This window comes from Borostomias antarcticus, assembly GCF_949987555.1.
Source record: "Borostomias antarcticus genome assembly, chromosome: 4".
Lineage (NCBI taxonomy): Eukaryota > Metazoa > Chordata > Actinopteri > Stomiiformes > Stomiidae > Borostomias > Borostomias antarcticus.
Genome location: NC_140237.1, coordinates 17,030,196 through 17,046,362, shown reverse-complemented (window position 1 = coordinate 17,046,362; position 16,167 = coordinate 17,030,196). Strand labels below are relative to the sequence as shown.

Sequence of the window (16,167 nt, the reverse complement as noted above, 5' to 3'; positions counted from 1 at the left end):
GGTAACGGGGACGGTGTGTGGCCAAGCCCGTCTGAGCTGTAACGCCTGGCGCTGTGCACCCTGCCGTCTGACTGACCCTCTCCCTCCTCTCCTGACGCTCCTGCTCCTCTCCTGACCCTCTCCCTCCTCTCCTGACGCTCCTGCTCCTCTCCTGACCCTCTCCCTCCTCTCCTGACGCTCCTGCTCCTCCCCTGACCCTCTCCCTCCTCTCCTGACGCTCCTGCTCCTCTCCTGACCCTCTCCCTCCTCTCCTGACGCTCCTGCTCCTCTCCTGACCCTCTCCCTCCTCTCCTGACCCTCTCCCTCCTCTCCTGACTCTCTCACTCCTCTCCTGACCCTCTCCCTCCTCTCCTGACCCTCTCCCTCCTCTCCTGACCCTCTCCCTCCTCTCCTGACCCTCTCCCTCCTCTCCTGACCCTCTCCCTCCTCTCCTGACGCTCCTGCTCCTCTGCTGACCCTCTCCCTCCTCTCCTGACGCTCCTGCTTCTCTGCTGACCCTCTCCCTCCTCTCCTGACCCTCTCCCTCCTCTCCCTCCTCTCCTGACCCTCTCACTCCTCTCCTGACCCTCTCACTCCTCCCTGACTGACCCTCTCCCTCCTCCCTAACTGACCCTCTCCCTCCTCTCTGCAGCTCTTGGAGCAGCACCCCCTGGAGTTTGAGTTCAACCAGCACTATCTCAAGTTCCTGGCCTACCACCACATCTCCAACCGCTTCAAGAACTTCCTGCTGGACTCTGACTACGAGCGGCTGGAGCACGGTCAGTACGCTACGAGCATGTGGACCTGATTAACGCTGTGATTAACGCTGTGATTAACGCCATAATACTGTTTAAAGAGTATAAGCTAATGGCCACAGGTGGAGTAGTGGTTCACTGAAAAAGGAAGTAGATTTTAGGATACCACTGGAGAGGGACAAACCCAGTTTGAATGGAAGTGTAGGTGTTGTATTTGGAAATACTGACTGAAGCTTGTCTCTTATCTTACATCAGGAATCAGTGGTGGGTGTCTGTAACGCTGAGCGGTCTCTCCTTTACCTCTCCCTCCGACAGGCACGTTGTTTGAGGACAAGGGAGACAAGCAGGCTAGAAGAGGCGTGTGTATCTGGGACTGCATCAACAGAATGCACCGGAGAAGCCCTCTCTTCTTCAACTACCTGTACAGCCCTGCCGAGGCAGAGGTCAGTCTGTGTGTGTTTCGGTTGCAAATTTCAAGGAATTTTATTAATCGATAACTATTAACCTTAACAAACAATAGTTGATTAATTGATAAGAACGTCCCACGCTGGACTGCGCTTTGCTCAATTCATTTTTGTGTCTTCTTCCCTTGTGTCGTTGAAATTTGCCGGCATCCCGATTAGCCTACACTACATGGCGGGGCGCCCTCATGTGCAGCAAGGTTATAATAGTTTTGCTTTTTTCATTAGTTTTTATTTTTATATCGTTTCACTCTGTGTGAAACAAACCATCTGGCGCACATCAGGTTACTTCTGTGCAGGGGCACAGCAAAAAAAGATGGATTTCATAACCACCCAAAATACTAGGCTTACGTATGAAATGAAAAAGACTAAAACTAAGGACATTTTCTCTATAATTTTAGTTTATTTTAGTTAGTTTTTTTAAACACACAATACAGTTTTAGTTAGTTATCGTTTTTTTGTAAAGCGTAGTTTTTATTTTTATTTCAGTTAACTAAAATGTTTTTTCACACCTAGTTTCAGTTTTTTTGTTAGTTTTAGTTAACTATAATAACCTTGATGTGCAGTCAGACCTTAAATCATGATTCGATTTCACACAACTCCCGTTGAAAACATTTGTTAAAAAAAGTTCCATTCCATTAACAAGCAATTAATATAGCAACCAAAACTTAATCGATTAAATTCTTATCGGCAATTAATCAATAGTCGATTAACTGTTAACATCCCTAGTGTGTGTGTGTCTGTGTGTGCATGTTTGTGTGCAGATTTCTCTGTTGTCAGTGAATGCCTTTGAGTGTTGTGTTTTCTTTCTACTCATATGTCGTAACTCCCCAGCCAGTCAGCCTCTCTGACCCGTCTCTGACCCGTCTCCGGCCCAGCGGCCAGGCTGCCCAGAACCCCGCGGTGCTCTCCCCGCGGTGTATCTCTCGGGAGATACCGGGCCCGTCCTAGAGCCGCCGGCCCAGACCCAGAACCTCAGATCCATGTTACTTCCCCCAGATGGCGTTGGTACTGATTGATGGCCTGTCCCTCTTGCACAAGGCTGTCCTGTGATGGCGTTCCAGTGTTCCTCTCCCAGTGATGCTTGTTGACGAGGCTCTGTTGTCATGGTTGTCTAGTTGTTGTTGTTGTTGTTGCTGCTGGTGAACACAGCGAAGGCCACGCCCAGGAGACGCAGCCTGAAGCACCTTCCTGTCAGGGTGATCTCACGCTTGGCTCGTAAAGCAAGTCTCTCTCTCTTCCAACCCTTTGACAAGAAGAAGCGCGATGTTGCTCGCTAAGTGCTTGTTTACAAAGATGGAGAGGCTGTGAAATGGTGTCGGCGGGTCACCTCCACCTTAGCGTAGAATGGGGTTGAATGGTCCCAACTTCAGTCAGAGATGATTCCCACCGAGGGGGCCAGGAGTCCCGGGAAGCGCCTGAGCTGCGTCTGTTGAGAAGTGTTAAGGTGTGTCCAGAGACCATGTCTCCCAGGGCTGTGTAAATCAGCTGGAGCAGGAGGCTCGCTCGCCCCCGGGCCCAGGCTGTGATTAAGTGTTCGGGGAAGTGTTAGGTCGCATTCCTTCCCACCGCCGCTGCAGCGATGCACTCTGGGAGACGTGACTGATTCACACTGTCTGGGAGACGGCTCCGAGCTTCGGCCCTACAGCCAATCGGAGAGCTTGGTCTTCTCCGTCTGGTAGATCGCCAGATCATCTACTGGATGTATTTAGCTTGTTCCCAAGCTATTGAGTCAATGTCCCCATCCACACTCCTACTGTCACAGCACCAGGACAGCGTTCTGGGTGCAGTCAGTATTATGTTCTGTCTATTAAAGGCAAGTCTGGTTCTGGTTCTGTTGTGTAGCCGGTGCTGAAGCCGTCCATCAGCGTCCCAAACCTGAACAAGTGGGACTTCTTCACGGGCGAGACTCTGTCCACGGGGCCGTCCTACGACTGGCGGATGATGGCAGCGAGGTCGGAGGGCGTGGAGGAGGCCGACACCATCTCCGCCAGCAAGAGGAGGATCGTGTGGCCCTGCTACAGCAGCGTGACGCGCGCACAGCCCAACGCCATCACCAAACTACTGGCCGTGAGTCTCTCTGCCTACGCGCACGCACACACACACACAAACACACACACACACACAGCCCAACGCCATCACCAAGCTACTGGCCGTGAGTCTCTCTGCCTACGCGCACGCGCACACACACACACACACACACACACACACACACACACACACAGCCCAACGCCATCACCAAGCTACTGGCCGTGAGTCTCTCTGCCTACGCGCACACACACACACACACACACACACACAGCCCAACGCCATCACCAAGCTACTGGCCGTGAGTCTCTCTGCCTACGCGCACACACACACACACACAGTCTCCTCTGAGAATTTAACTTACACTCTATCCAGTCTATAGCACTAACCTGTGCCTGGTGGTCATAGGTCATTGGTGTTGTTACCTGTGCCTGGTGGTCATAGGTCATAGGTCATTGGTGTTGTTGCAGGACATTGAGAGGCTGGAGGCGGAACTGAGTCAGGCTCCTGAGCGGTGGCAGGCCACGCTGGAGAGGGTCAGGGTCAGCATCCAGGAGGACCTCAAACAGGAAGGAAACGTGAGCCTGGACACATCCCCTCTTTGTGCATGTTTGTGTCAACTTATGTATACAATTTTCCTTGATAGATATTTTGTCTTACAGCAGTGTGTGTGTGTGTCTTTCTGTGTGTTCGTGTATATATGTGTGTGTGTGTGTCTTTCTGTGTGTTTGTGTATATGTGTGTGTGTCTTTCTGTGTGTTTGTATGTGTGTGGGTGTGTGTGTATATATGTGTGTGTGTGTGTGTGTGTGTGTGTATATATATGTGTGTGCGTGCGTGCGTGTGTGTGTTGTGCGTGTGTGTGTGTTGTGCGTGTGTGTGTGTGTTGTGCGTGCGTGTGTTGTGTGTGTTGTGCGTGGCAGCTGTGGAAGCAGGCGTCCCTCTCGGGGCTGATCCCCACCTCCGGCCTGCAGGCTTTCCAGCGCCGCTCCATGCTGCACCTCCCGGACAGCGGGCTGGGCGAGGACAGCAGCCCCGCCACCTCCAACGGCCTCAACCGCCGCGCCGCCACGCTCTACAACCAGTTCACACCCAAGAACGAGGAGAACCGGTGGGTCCCCACCCCCCACGGAACACACCTCACTTCCACCGGGCCACACCCAGCTAACCTGGCCAGAGCAGTCTCCTCAGAGAACTGACATGCCTCTTAAAGGATTGATTTCCGTCTTAAAAGCTGCAGTAAGATTTTAGTAAGATTTTAAACATTTAAACATTGCTATATTGCTATGATAAATGGAGAGGGACAAGTTATTGAGCTCCTCTGTGAAAACTGCATCTTTATAGACTTATAATAATTGTATTATTTAGTATCAGATCAACAGCAGAGCATTAAAGGTGCAGTACGCGGTTTATCTCAGAAGCACTTTTTGTTATATTTTTTGCAAATCTCTTTACATCCCAACAGCAATCAATAAATAAAGTGTTCCGACACTCAAATGAAATAAATCTGTAATCTGTGGATGTTGCAGGACTGTAATAAGTGTGTCCAACCATTTTGAGTTGCCAACTTGAATTGATTGGATGGCTTACCTGCCTAGCGAGAGTCACTTGTTTTCCGCCAGTTTGGAGGAGGGGCTTTGGAGGGAGGCCTGAAGGGAGGGGTGGGGTTTTTGTTGGTTGTGTTTTTCAAAATCTTTCAACAGCCTGTCAGGCAGGTAGTTTTCCCTCATCCCAGGTAGTTTTCCCTCATCAAGCTCATAGCCAGCTTGTAGCGCAGAAGTTCCATACTGTATGTTTTTTCCCAGATCGTTTGAGGGGATCCTGTACAAACGCGGAGCTCTGCTGAAGGGCTGGAAACCTCGCTGGTTCGTCCTGGACATCACCAAGCACCAGGTGGGCGCTGCGCCGCTACACTTTACACCACAAACACACTCTGAAACCCAACCAGGCAGTTGTGTAATAAGTGTGTGTGTGTGTGTGCGTAGATGAGGTACTATGACACGGGGGAGGACACTAACTGCCGGGGTCACATAGACCTTGCGGAGGTGGAGTCGGTCCTGATCGCCTCCCCCACCATAGGAGCACCCAAACACATCAGTGAGAAGGCCTTCTTCGACGTGAGTCTCTCTCTCTCTTCCTCCAGCGCTGTCTGCTCGTGCTCTGCTCATAGCAGGGTCTTAAGTGCACATCCACCACACCATCATGTGTTCCTGTGGAACGTAAGCTGGTTGAATGTGCATGAGCGCAGGAACGAACGCGTGTCACGACGCAGACGCGTTGCTAAACAGCAAGGATATACGGACTTTACAGCTCTTGTACTTCCCAGATTTGTTTTCCTGGGTGAACTAGTAAACAACTATTTTGAAAGCCGTTTGGGGGCCCTGTCAGCAGCATGTCAGAAACCAGGTTCAAAAGAACCCGGGCTGTGTGGACAAGTGTTAATCTAGCCCTTCTAGTCAGGTCTCAGTGTTAATCTAGCCCTTCTAGTCAGGTCTCACAGTGTTAATCTAGCCCTTCTAGTCAGGTCTCACAGTGTTAATCTAGCCCTTCTAGTCAGGTCTCACAGTCGGACCATCCTTCCGGTCCCTTCTAACTACGGGGGGATGTGTTGTTGTTGTTGTTGTCGTCTCTCCAGCTGAAGACCACCAAGAGAGTTTACAACTTCTGCGCCTCGGACGCCCCCAACGCCCAGCTGTGGATGGACAAGATCCAGAGCTGCATCTCCGACGCCTGACCTCCGAGCCCCCTGGCCGTCTGGGCGTGGTCAAGCCTCAGCGATGGTCACGCTCCGGCAGAAACCCTGCAGGGTGGGCATGGTCTGACCTCAGAGACACACTATGCTCACCAGTCATCACCACGAGGACCACAGTCAACTAAGTGCCTGGTAGTGGAGGGTGTGCATCCCTCCCTCCCTCCCTCCCTCCCTCCCTCCATCCATATCTCTATCTGTCATGTTGCTATAAAGACCTGTGTGTGTCAGACTTAGTGAGGGTTAGTGAGTATTGTCTGTTACTGTAGCTGGTCTGGGCGCCGGAGCTCATCCATGGAACTGCAACAGGGATTAACACTAAGAGACGAGCTATCGGACCGGTAGACGCCCGGGTCTCACTCTCAGGGCTGGGTCACTGTCCTGGTTCTGTTCTGGTTCTGTTCTACATAGAAGAAAGCAATAGCACTGACAATTAAAAACTGTGGGTTCAGTATAAGAATAGAGAAGTACAGAGCATACAAGAGTTTCTATTGAATATTTTACTATGAGGAAAAGGTATTGCTGCTTAGAGAAAGTATGAACCACCAAAAACTCAGAGGTTTTAAAAATGCACAATATGACGAGGCAATTTATTTGCACTTAGTTCTTTAATATGCACTCCATATAGAATTATACATTTTCTATAACAGAAACAGTGAGGCAAAAGGCATTAATCTTTGATGATGTATATAATGACCTTTCCTTTATCAACACAAATTAGAATATAAAATACTTTGCACACACTAAAGCTCAAAACATGTTCCTGACGTTCTATTTAAGTATGTGATGGTCATTTCTTTATTATGTTTAAACATATGAATGTTTCTGACTCATGGATAACATGTTCTTGTGATGTAAATTATTATTTTTTATTAAAAGCGTAACTCATTTTGTTCATCTGTGGTGGCTTAATGTTTTATGTAAATACTTTTTATAAATGTATTATTGTGTATGCTTTTCTAACCTTCACTGTAATACGACCAACCTTTCAATTCTGCTTTTTTAATGCATCATTGTCTGTGCTGACACACCTGTAGTGACCCCTCGCTTGTCCAGACCGACTGTGAGCCATTGTGATGTAAATGAAGGGCACTATAATGCATTTCTCAGATGATCAAGACAGGCTCCAGGTCTTAAGAGCTTTGACATAAATCAGTGGGACATTATGGTCTGTTTTTAAGATCTTTTTCTCATCTGTTCTCTATCCATCATACAATTGAGATTGAGAAAACAAAGCAAAAAAGGAATATCTAATCTCTCAAAAACGTTCTGTTACTGTATCTTTGTACAATGTTTTGTGGTGATACTAATGCTTTTTTGAAATAAATCAAGAATACTTGAAACTTCATTTTTGTGAATATTTTGACATGCAAGTCGTTTACAGAATGCATATTACTGAGTGAAGCAATAACTCATCAGAGGGTGTGGTATATGGCCAATATACCATGCGTTGTGCTCCCATCACACATAGGCACGAGGGGCAGCGAGTACCACTAGTTATAGCTTTTATACAACGGTTACATCATCTGGAAACATTTATGGGATAAATAACTACTATTTCAGTGTTTTAATATATCTTTTAGTGAACTCCTAATATTTCACATACAACGTTAAAGGGGCTTTGCCTGTGGTATATTGTAACGTGGACCAAAGATGGACTCCTCAGAGTTTATGCATGACGTAACTCATGTTCATTTCCTGTAAGCACGTCGATAGGGTACATTAATTAGCATTCCCCTCGCTAGCTTAGCTTGCATTCCCCCCCTCACTCCCCACACTCTCGCAGTCGGGACACTATCAAATGGCAAAAGATGTTCAGTCCTGGTTGCTGTATCAAACTAGCTAACAACTGTTTCCTTAGATAACATTACTGATAACACATCCAAAATATAACATTTGCAAAAGTGCTTTTTTTTTAACTAATATTTCTGGCCGGGAACAGGCCGAACTGTCTGTTGGGATATGTTTGCTAGCTACGGTGCAGTCCGCTAGCCGTCCTGGCTAGCTAACCCCTCTAAAAACTCCAACGTCCCGTTGGCCTAACCCATATCCCAGACGGAATCCATGCCTTCTTGCCCCCGGTACCTAGGGAGGGCGGTACTATACCAGCAGTGTCCTTGACCCCTCCCTGGGGGTTGTTGTCCGGTTTCATGAAGGGTGCCAGGCGATCCTGGTGAAGGACGGTCAACACGGGCAAATACAGGCCGGCTCCCTATACAGGTCAAAAAGTAAGGGGGAAAAAAGCTCCTGGCTTTACGGCTGGCTTTTGGTTACTAGGCATGTTGTTTGAGGTGGTAACAAACGTGGAGCCGACCAGAAGAATGTTTGATGTGAAATTGAAATAGAGCTTCGCAGTACACTGCAGAACATTCGGGAGAGCAAGCCGCAAAGCACTTTGGCATCGACCCGAAGAGAATCAGATACTGGAGAGAGCAGAAGGATGAACTGCGTTTAGCTGACAAAAAAAGAGCATGGCTAGCTGGTGGTGGGCTGAAGAAAGTTAGCTTGGAGCGAGAAGCTAAACTTTCAGACTGGATCTACTCAATGCGGGACAAACACAACTGAGAAAATTATAGCGTTTAAGGTGGTTTTAACGCCCGCACTCGGGAGAGGCAGTCGTAACGCCCAAACGCAGTGACAAGACTGATTTCTGGGCTTGTGCTTGCGACATTTTAAACTGCAACTGAAAAGTAAACAACTCTCCTCCATATCATAGACAGTCTACTTTCATATTTTCTGCTTGTTATGTGCATATTTAGTTCTATAAAAACGACCACAAATCATCACTATGAATTCTATGAAGTGTCGCCCTGAAAATATTGCTTGGCAATGCCTTGTCATTGTATGAGAATTCCAGATCACTGTACCAACGTTACTGTACATAGTTGGTGGAATGGAAGTTAACGGAGCCCCCCTCCAGGATTCCAACCTAGTTTAAAACCGACATAACGCCGCTAGATTTGAAAAACAGAATTGTTTAGAGGACACTTAGAGCTACAAAGTAATTAAATTGTTATCACCAAACGTCTGATTTTATACATTTACAGTTTTTGTGATGTCGCCTCAGAGTGGGTGTTAACATAGCCCCTTCCACTACAAAACAAAGCGAAGGAGATCTACGCTTCAGTAGTTGATGGAGTGTGTGAATGTGAATGAATGTGCTGTGAATGTGATGATGTTATATTTATAATAGGTAAACTGCCTGTTTCCATACCGGTAGGCCTCTTTGATTTGTTTTGTTGATTGACACAGGGCATGTTTTTTGGTTTGTGCAATGTTTTTGCAATAAAAGTCCTGAAATTAAGGGATTATGTCCATGAGAGTTTAATTTTAAGAAATAAAGGCCTGCCTCTAATATAGGCCTGCCTCCAATAAAGGCCTGGGGCTCTCTGCAGCTCAGTAAATAAAGGCCCCGGCCACTATTAGAGGATTTATGGAAGTAGGATGATGAGGAAGTAGAATACGGAAGTAGTCTAAGTTTGCTGCGCTCGCCAGCTCTCCCAAAGTGTATTGTTTTCTCTAGTTTTCTAAACTTGTATACCATATCTCCGTGTTTAAAACCGCGCACTAACATTGGTGGTACACAATAATTCGATTTTTTGGATCCGACGCTCGGACATCGAGCCCCAAGTCTAGATCAAAACAGCTACGCTGCCGCAGCTAGCCGCGGCTCGCCAGCCCTAACCAGCTCCTGACTGGGCTAGCCCATTAGCCCACAGGGGACAGCCGTCCCCTGCCTCTCCAGTACCAACCCAACACACCGGAGGCCGTGCCTTGCTGCCAGTAGATCGCGTGAGTATTACCAGCACTACTAGGTAAGTAGCCCCCACTCTCCCGGCTAGCACTACTAGTTAGCAGCCCCACCCCCCCCTGCTAGCACGGCTAAGTAAGTAGCCCTACCTCCCCGTTAGCATTACAAAATAAATAGCACTCCCTCTCCCCGCTAGCATCGCCTTTAGCAACTAGATTGGCGGTTTTATCTTAATTCCGCAATTATTATTATATTATTTTAACGAGTCTCGCGATGGCTCTACACCCCCCCGCCCCTAACTGCTCGGGTTGCCTCCAGCGTAGCCAAAAAATCTCAGAGTTGGAAGGAAGGATCTCTACTCTACACTCTATACATCAAGGCGAAAATTACCTGGACTCTATGCTACCCAACCCAGATGTCGACGTCCAGCCTCCCACTGCTCCACCGTCGGCGGCACCCGAGGGTGGGAATGTGGATTTTGATCTCCCCCTGAGTGAGAAATCCTGGCCCAGACTCAGAGCAGAACCCATGCATTTAAGCTCCACCCCTTGGACCGCTGTTAGGAGGAAACGAGGAAGGGAAACCTCCAGGGGACCCTCCCAACACTCCGACGACGTCACCCTCCAACTGAGGAATAGCTTTACTTTACTGGCCGAGCCTGAATCCAAGAGGTCCAAGGATACTAGCATCAGCTCCTCGTCCTGGCTCCCTGCAACTGAGGATCATTTCACACCCAGCCCTCCTCAAAACCATACCCATACTCCGCAGCCCACCCACACCTCTCCGGTTAGTGAGCGGCATTATAGCCAGGCTAATAAGCCTGCTCCCCGGCCTAAGCATAGCCCAGTCCACCGAGGGGACCCCCGGCCCCCACCCTCTACCACTTGGCCTTCAGGTGTGAGGCAGCAAAGGAAGTCCCCTAAGCCCAGTGGGCCCGCCACTGATCCCGCCCCCCCATCTGTGCTCGTCATCGGATCATCCATGGTGCGCAATGTAGTGGTCCCGAAAGCCCGGACGTGCTGCTTCCCAGGAGCTAAGGTCTCGGACATCAGGACTGTTCTGCCATCTCTCCTCGCAGATTATCCCCTGGCCTCATCCATTATCATCCATGTCGGAACAAATGACATCAAGCTCCAGCAGTCTGAGCGGCTGAAGAAGGATTTCAAGGACCTGATCTCCACTGCTCAGGCACCAGGAAAGACCTGCATCATCTCTGGCCCTTTCTCCTCCCCCCGGTATGGTGATGCCAAATATAGTAGGATCCGTCAGCTCCACATCTGGCTGAAAGGCTACTGCTGCCAGTTGAAGCTTCCCTTCATAGATAATTTTACCACGTTTTGGAACCACTCGGACCTCTTCGCCAGGGACGGACTCCATCCTAGTAGGTCAGGTGCCCGTCTGCTCAGTATGAATATGGACCTGACGCTGAGATCCTCCAGCGTCTGATGTGGGGCTAGCCTGACCCGTCTCAACCAGCCTACTGCCAAACATAAACCTCCTGTACCCGCGGGTCGGGCTACACCAGCTCCATCTCACCAGCGCCCCACCATAGACCTTGATTCCCTGCCCCTCACTGAGACCTGGCATAGCGACGTTTATACTTCTATAAAAAAATTCTGCCCACCTATATATGCCATTCAGCGAATTATCTCCCACCGCACCCCTATTACCATAATGAAACAGTCAGGTGGATCTAATATAAAAAACCTGATATCCGTCCCAGTGAATATACCATCCAGGCCTACTAGACAGGCGAGCCAGCCCTTTTCTCCGGAAGCTATTTCAATGGCGATCCTGAATGTCAGGTCCCTACCAAGCAAAACCTTTCTCATTAATGATCTTATATGTGAACGTAAATTAGACTGTATGTTCCTAACTGAAACCTGGCTAAATATAAATGGACCAGCAGCCCTCATTGAAGCCTCTCCTCCTAACTATAGCTTTTTTCAATCTATCAGAAGTGGGAAAAAAGGTGGAGGTACAGCCACCATAGCTACAGATGCCCTCAGCTGCAGGACCATCTCCTTTGATGATTTCGCCTCTTTTGAATACCATGCTATTGTCCTAAAATGCCAGCCCCCAGTTCTGGCAGTAACCGTGTATAGGCCTCCCAAACAATGCTCTGCCTTCTCTACAGAATTTTCAGAACTCCTGTCCATCATCCATACAAATTATGATAAGATTATCATCACTGGAGATTTCAACATACACGTAGACACTGAGGCGGACTCGAAAGCTAGGGACTTTATCAACCTCCTAAACTCCATGGATTTTACCCAACATATCTCTGAGCCAACCCACAACCGCGGCCACACCCTTGATCTAGTTATTACTAAGGGCCTGACTATCACTGTTTCCTCTATTAGTGACCTCGCTCTCTCCGACCATTTCTGTATCTTCTTCACTGCATTGGTTCCTAAAGTCAAAAGTAGTACTGAGCGCTTTATCAAAAAACGTTATCTTACCTCTGCAGTAGCCGATAGCTTTAGAGAAATAATGACCACAAACAATTTATCAACTCCAGAAGTGGGGCCCTTAGGACATATTGAAGACTTGGCGACCACCTTTAACACCAGAGTAAGGGCAGCCTTGGATTCTGTAGCACCTATTAAACTGAAAAGGATCACAACCAATAATAAAGCTCCATGGCGAAATAAGGAAACATATCAACTAAAGAGAACCTGCAGAAGCTCGGAGCGTATATGGCGAAAAACCAAGCTACAGGTCCACCATGATATTCTCAAAGATCATCTCTCTGCTTTTAATAAAGCAATAAGAAATGCAAGGAAAGACCACTTCTCAAAATTGATATCTATCAATCGAAATAATTCAAGAGTGCTCTTCTCAACAATTGATAGCCTAATAAACCCTGCCGTAAAAACACCAGATAACCTGCTCTCTACCTCCAAATGTGAGGAATTTGCAGCTTACTTCAGAGATAAGATTATGAATATTAGGAGAAATATCACCCAGGAAAGGCCATGCATCCCGTTTACAGATCCTCTCCCTCCATGCAATGGACATATGAGCCTGTTTACACTGATTGACACAGAAATGTTGAGGAAAGTAGTATCCAAACTCAAAACCTCCACATGTCTGCTGGATCCCATCCCCACCGATTTTTTCAAAACAATTTTTGACTCTGTATCCTATGACATTTTATCCATTGTTAATGACTCCCTATCTACAGGTGTCTTCCCACCAATACTTAAAACTGCTCTGGTGAGACCCGTACTGAAGAAAAACAACTTAGACACTTCAGTTTTTAGCAATTTTAGACCAATCTCCAACCTTCCCTTTTTGAGTAAAATTCTGGAAAAAATAGTTTTCAAACAGATTAATGATTTCCTAGCTACAAGTTGTACCCTTGACCTTTTCCAGTCCGGCTTCCGCGCCCATCATAGCACAGAGACGGCATTAGTCAAAGTTGTAAATGACCTCAGAATTAATGCTGACTCCAAAGAGCTTTCTGTCCTCGTCCTCCTGGACCTGAGTGCAGCCTTTGATACTATAGATCATGCAATCCTCATCGAAAGACTGGAAAAGTGGGTTGGCCTCTCTGGTCCAGTCCTAAATTGGCTTAAGACCTATCTAACCGGCCGGGATTTCTTCGTCGCCCTCGGTGATTATAGCTCAGGAAAGATCCCAATGACCTGTGGGGTGCCCCAAGGATCGATCCTAGGACCTCTACTCTTCAGCCTGTACATGCTGCCCCTTGGCAGTGTCATCAGGAGGCACAACATTAGCTACCATAGCTACGCAGATGATACCCAACTCTATATTTCTGTAACACCCAGTAACTACAGCTTGGTTGACTGCCTTGTCAAGTGTACTACAGATATAAATTTATGGATGTCACATAATTTCCTCCAACTAAACCAGGGCAAAACAGAAGTACTGATCATTGGAGAAAAAGCTGAAAGAGAGAAACTAGCTGCGCACTTAAAAACTCTGAAAATTGACACCAATTGCCAGGCTAAAAACCTAGGTGTCATACTTGACTCAGATCTTAATTTTGAAAACCACATAAAGAATATTACAAAGACATCTTTCTACCACCTAAGGAACATTGCCAAGGTGCAACCCTTTCTCTCTCAGGCTGACACCGAAAGATTAATGCATGCTTTCATCACAAGCAGGCTGGACTACTGCAATGCTCTACTATCAGGCCTACCAAAGAAAGCAATCTCTAAGCTACAAATGATACAGAATGCTGCAGCACGAGTCCTCACTAAGACTAGACGAAGGGCACACATCACACCAGCCTTAAAATCACTACACTGGTTACCAGTCAACTCTAGAATAGACTTTAAAATATTACTACTAGTCTACAAATCTCTCCACAATCACTCACCAGAATATATTTCAAACATGCTTGTTAAGTACATGCCCAACAGACCACTCAGATCCTCAGGTACTGAACTCTTAACAGTTCCAAAAGCCAGGACCAAGAAACACGGAGAGGCAGCTTTTAGTTTCTATGCCCCCAACCTCTGGAACACCCTACCGGAGTGCCTAAGAAGGGCCGAAACAACGGAGGTCTTCAAGCGAGACCTCAAGACATACCTTTTCGACCTAGCCTACAATCACTAGCTAGGAACTTGAGACACAGAAAGGCAGCCTCAAACCTACCTGTGAATCCTCTATATACATTGGTCCAGTAGATGCCCCACTGTCGCCCGCAGACAATAGTTACCCCCGTGTCAGTTGTGGATGTTGTAGTACCTAGTTAACACACACGTACACACAGACACACACCAGTCCACACCCAGCTTAGGCCTGGACCTGGGCCCAGTTCCCTTTCCCCTCACCCTACCCCGGGTCCGTATCCTTTTCCCACCCCCAACCCTACCCCTGACCCCTACCTCTAACTGGACCCAGGCACACCTACACTCACACTCACACACATACAGACATACACCAGTCCTGGGCTCAGATCCCCTCCCCCTCACCCTAACCCGGGTCCGTATCCTCTTCCTACCCCCACCCTACCCCTGACCCCTGCCTCTATCTGGGCCCAGGCACGCACACACACACAGACACACATCAGGGTTTGCCACACCTCTCCCATGATGCTCTTATCCTTTCTTGCTCTAAAAATGTAGTTTGATGTAATGTACTGCTCTATATATGGCTCTGTGTGCTACTAACCCTGCTCTGCCTCCCCTCTCCCTAGTGCCTCTCTCTCTCCCTCCTATCTTCTAACCAGGTCCAGTGGATGCCCCACTGTCACCAGCAGACCACCCTGAGACCGATAGATACCCCTGTGTCTGCTGCAGATGTCGTAACAAATTAGTTAACACACACACGTACACACAGACATACAACAGTCCACTTCCGGCTTTAGGCCTGGGCCCAGTACCCCTACCCCTCACCCGGGTCCGTATCCTCTTCCTACCCCAACCCTACCCCTGACCCCTGCCTCTACCTGGACCCAGGCACACTCACACACACACTGACATACACCAGTCCTGGGCTCAGATCCCCTTCCCCTCACCCTAACCCGGGTCCGTATCCTTTTCCTACCCCCCACCCTACCCCAACCCCTGCCTCTATCGGGGCCCAGGCACGCACACATACACACACACACATTAGTGTTTGCCACACCTCTCCCATGATGCTCTTAGCCTTTCTTGCTCTGAAAATGTAGTTTGACGTAATGTATTGCTCTATATATGGCTCCGTGTGCTACTAACCCTGTTCTGCCTCCCCTCTCCCTAGTGCCTCTCTCTCTCCCTCCTATCTTCTAACCAGGTCCAGTGGATGCCCCGCTGTCGCCAATGGACCACCCTGAGTCCGATGGATGCCCCTGTATCTGCTGCAGATGTCGTAGCAAATTAGTTAACACACACACACACACACACAGACATACAACAGTCCACTTCCGGCCTTAGGCCTGGGTCCAGTACCCCCTTCCCCTCACCCTACCCCGGGTCCGTATCCTCTTCCTACCCCAACCCTACCCCTGACCCCTGCCTCTACCTGGACCCAGGCACACTCACACACACACTGACATACACCAGTCCTGGGCTCAGATCCCCTTCCCCTCACCCTAACCCGGGTCCGTATCCTTTTCCTACCCCCCACCCTACCCAAACCCCTGCCTCTATCTGGGCCCAGGCACATTTATGCACACACAGACATACACCAATGTTTTGCCATGTCTCTCCTATGATGTTATTAGCCTCTCTTACTCTGAAAATGTAATTTAATGTTATTTATTGCTCTATAAATGTTCTTAGCCGGTAGACAAACATACTCCAGGAGCTTGCTCGATCGCCTCGTTGAGAGGGGTCAGGGAAGAATTTTTACAGCTCACTTATCTGGCCCCCGGGTGATTACTGTTTTTTTGCTTCCCTCTGGAATATGTAGGGGTGGGATGTCTGCCCACCTCCCTTGTTCTCTGTAAAGCGCATTGTGTTGCCTCTGGGTATGAAATGCGCTA

At 48.3% G+C, this 16,167-nt stretch overlaps 1 protein-coding gene across 1 annotated transcript in view; it reads left to right on the top strand.

Annotated features, from left to right (window-relative positions):
* Nucleotides 1-7,213, top strand: part of sbf2 (SET binding factor 2) — a 132,600-nt gene extending 125,387 nt beyond the window's left edge. The window contains exons 35-42 of the mRNA XM_084436825.1: nt 632-758; nt 1,050-1,177; nt 3,041-3,265; nt 3,694-3,801; nt 4,146-4,333; nt 5,028-5,115; nt 5,208-5,339; nt 5,858-7,213. Of these exons, the coding sequence (XP_084292951.1) occupies nt 632-758; nt 1,050-1,177; nt 3,041-3,265; nt 3,694-3,801; nt 4,146-4,333; nt 5,028-5,115; nt 5,208-5,339; nt 5,858-5,956 (1,095 nt within the window). The 3' untranslated portion in view covers nt 5,957-7,213. The remainder of the gene's footprint in view (nt 1-631; nt 759-1,049; nt 1,178-3,040; nt 3,266-3,693; nt 3,802-4,145; nt 4,334-5,027; nt 5,116-5,207; nt 5,340-5,857) is intronic.
* The last annotated feature ends 8,954 nt before the right edge of the window (nt 7,214-16,167 follow it).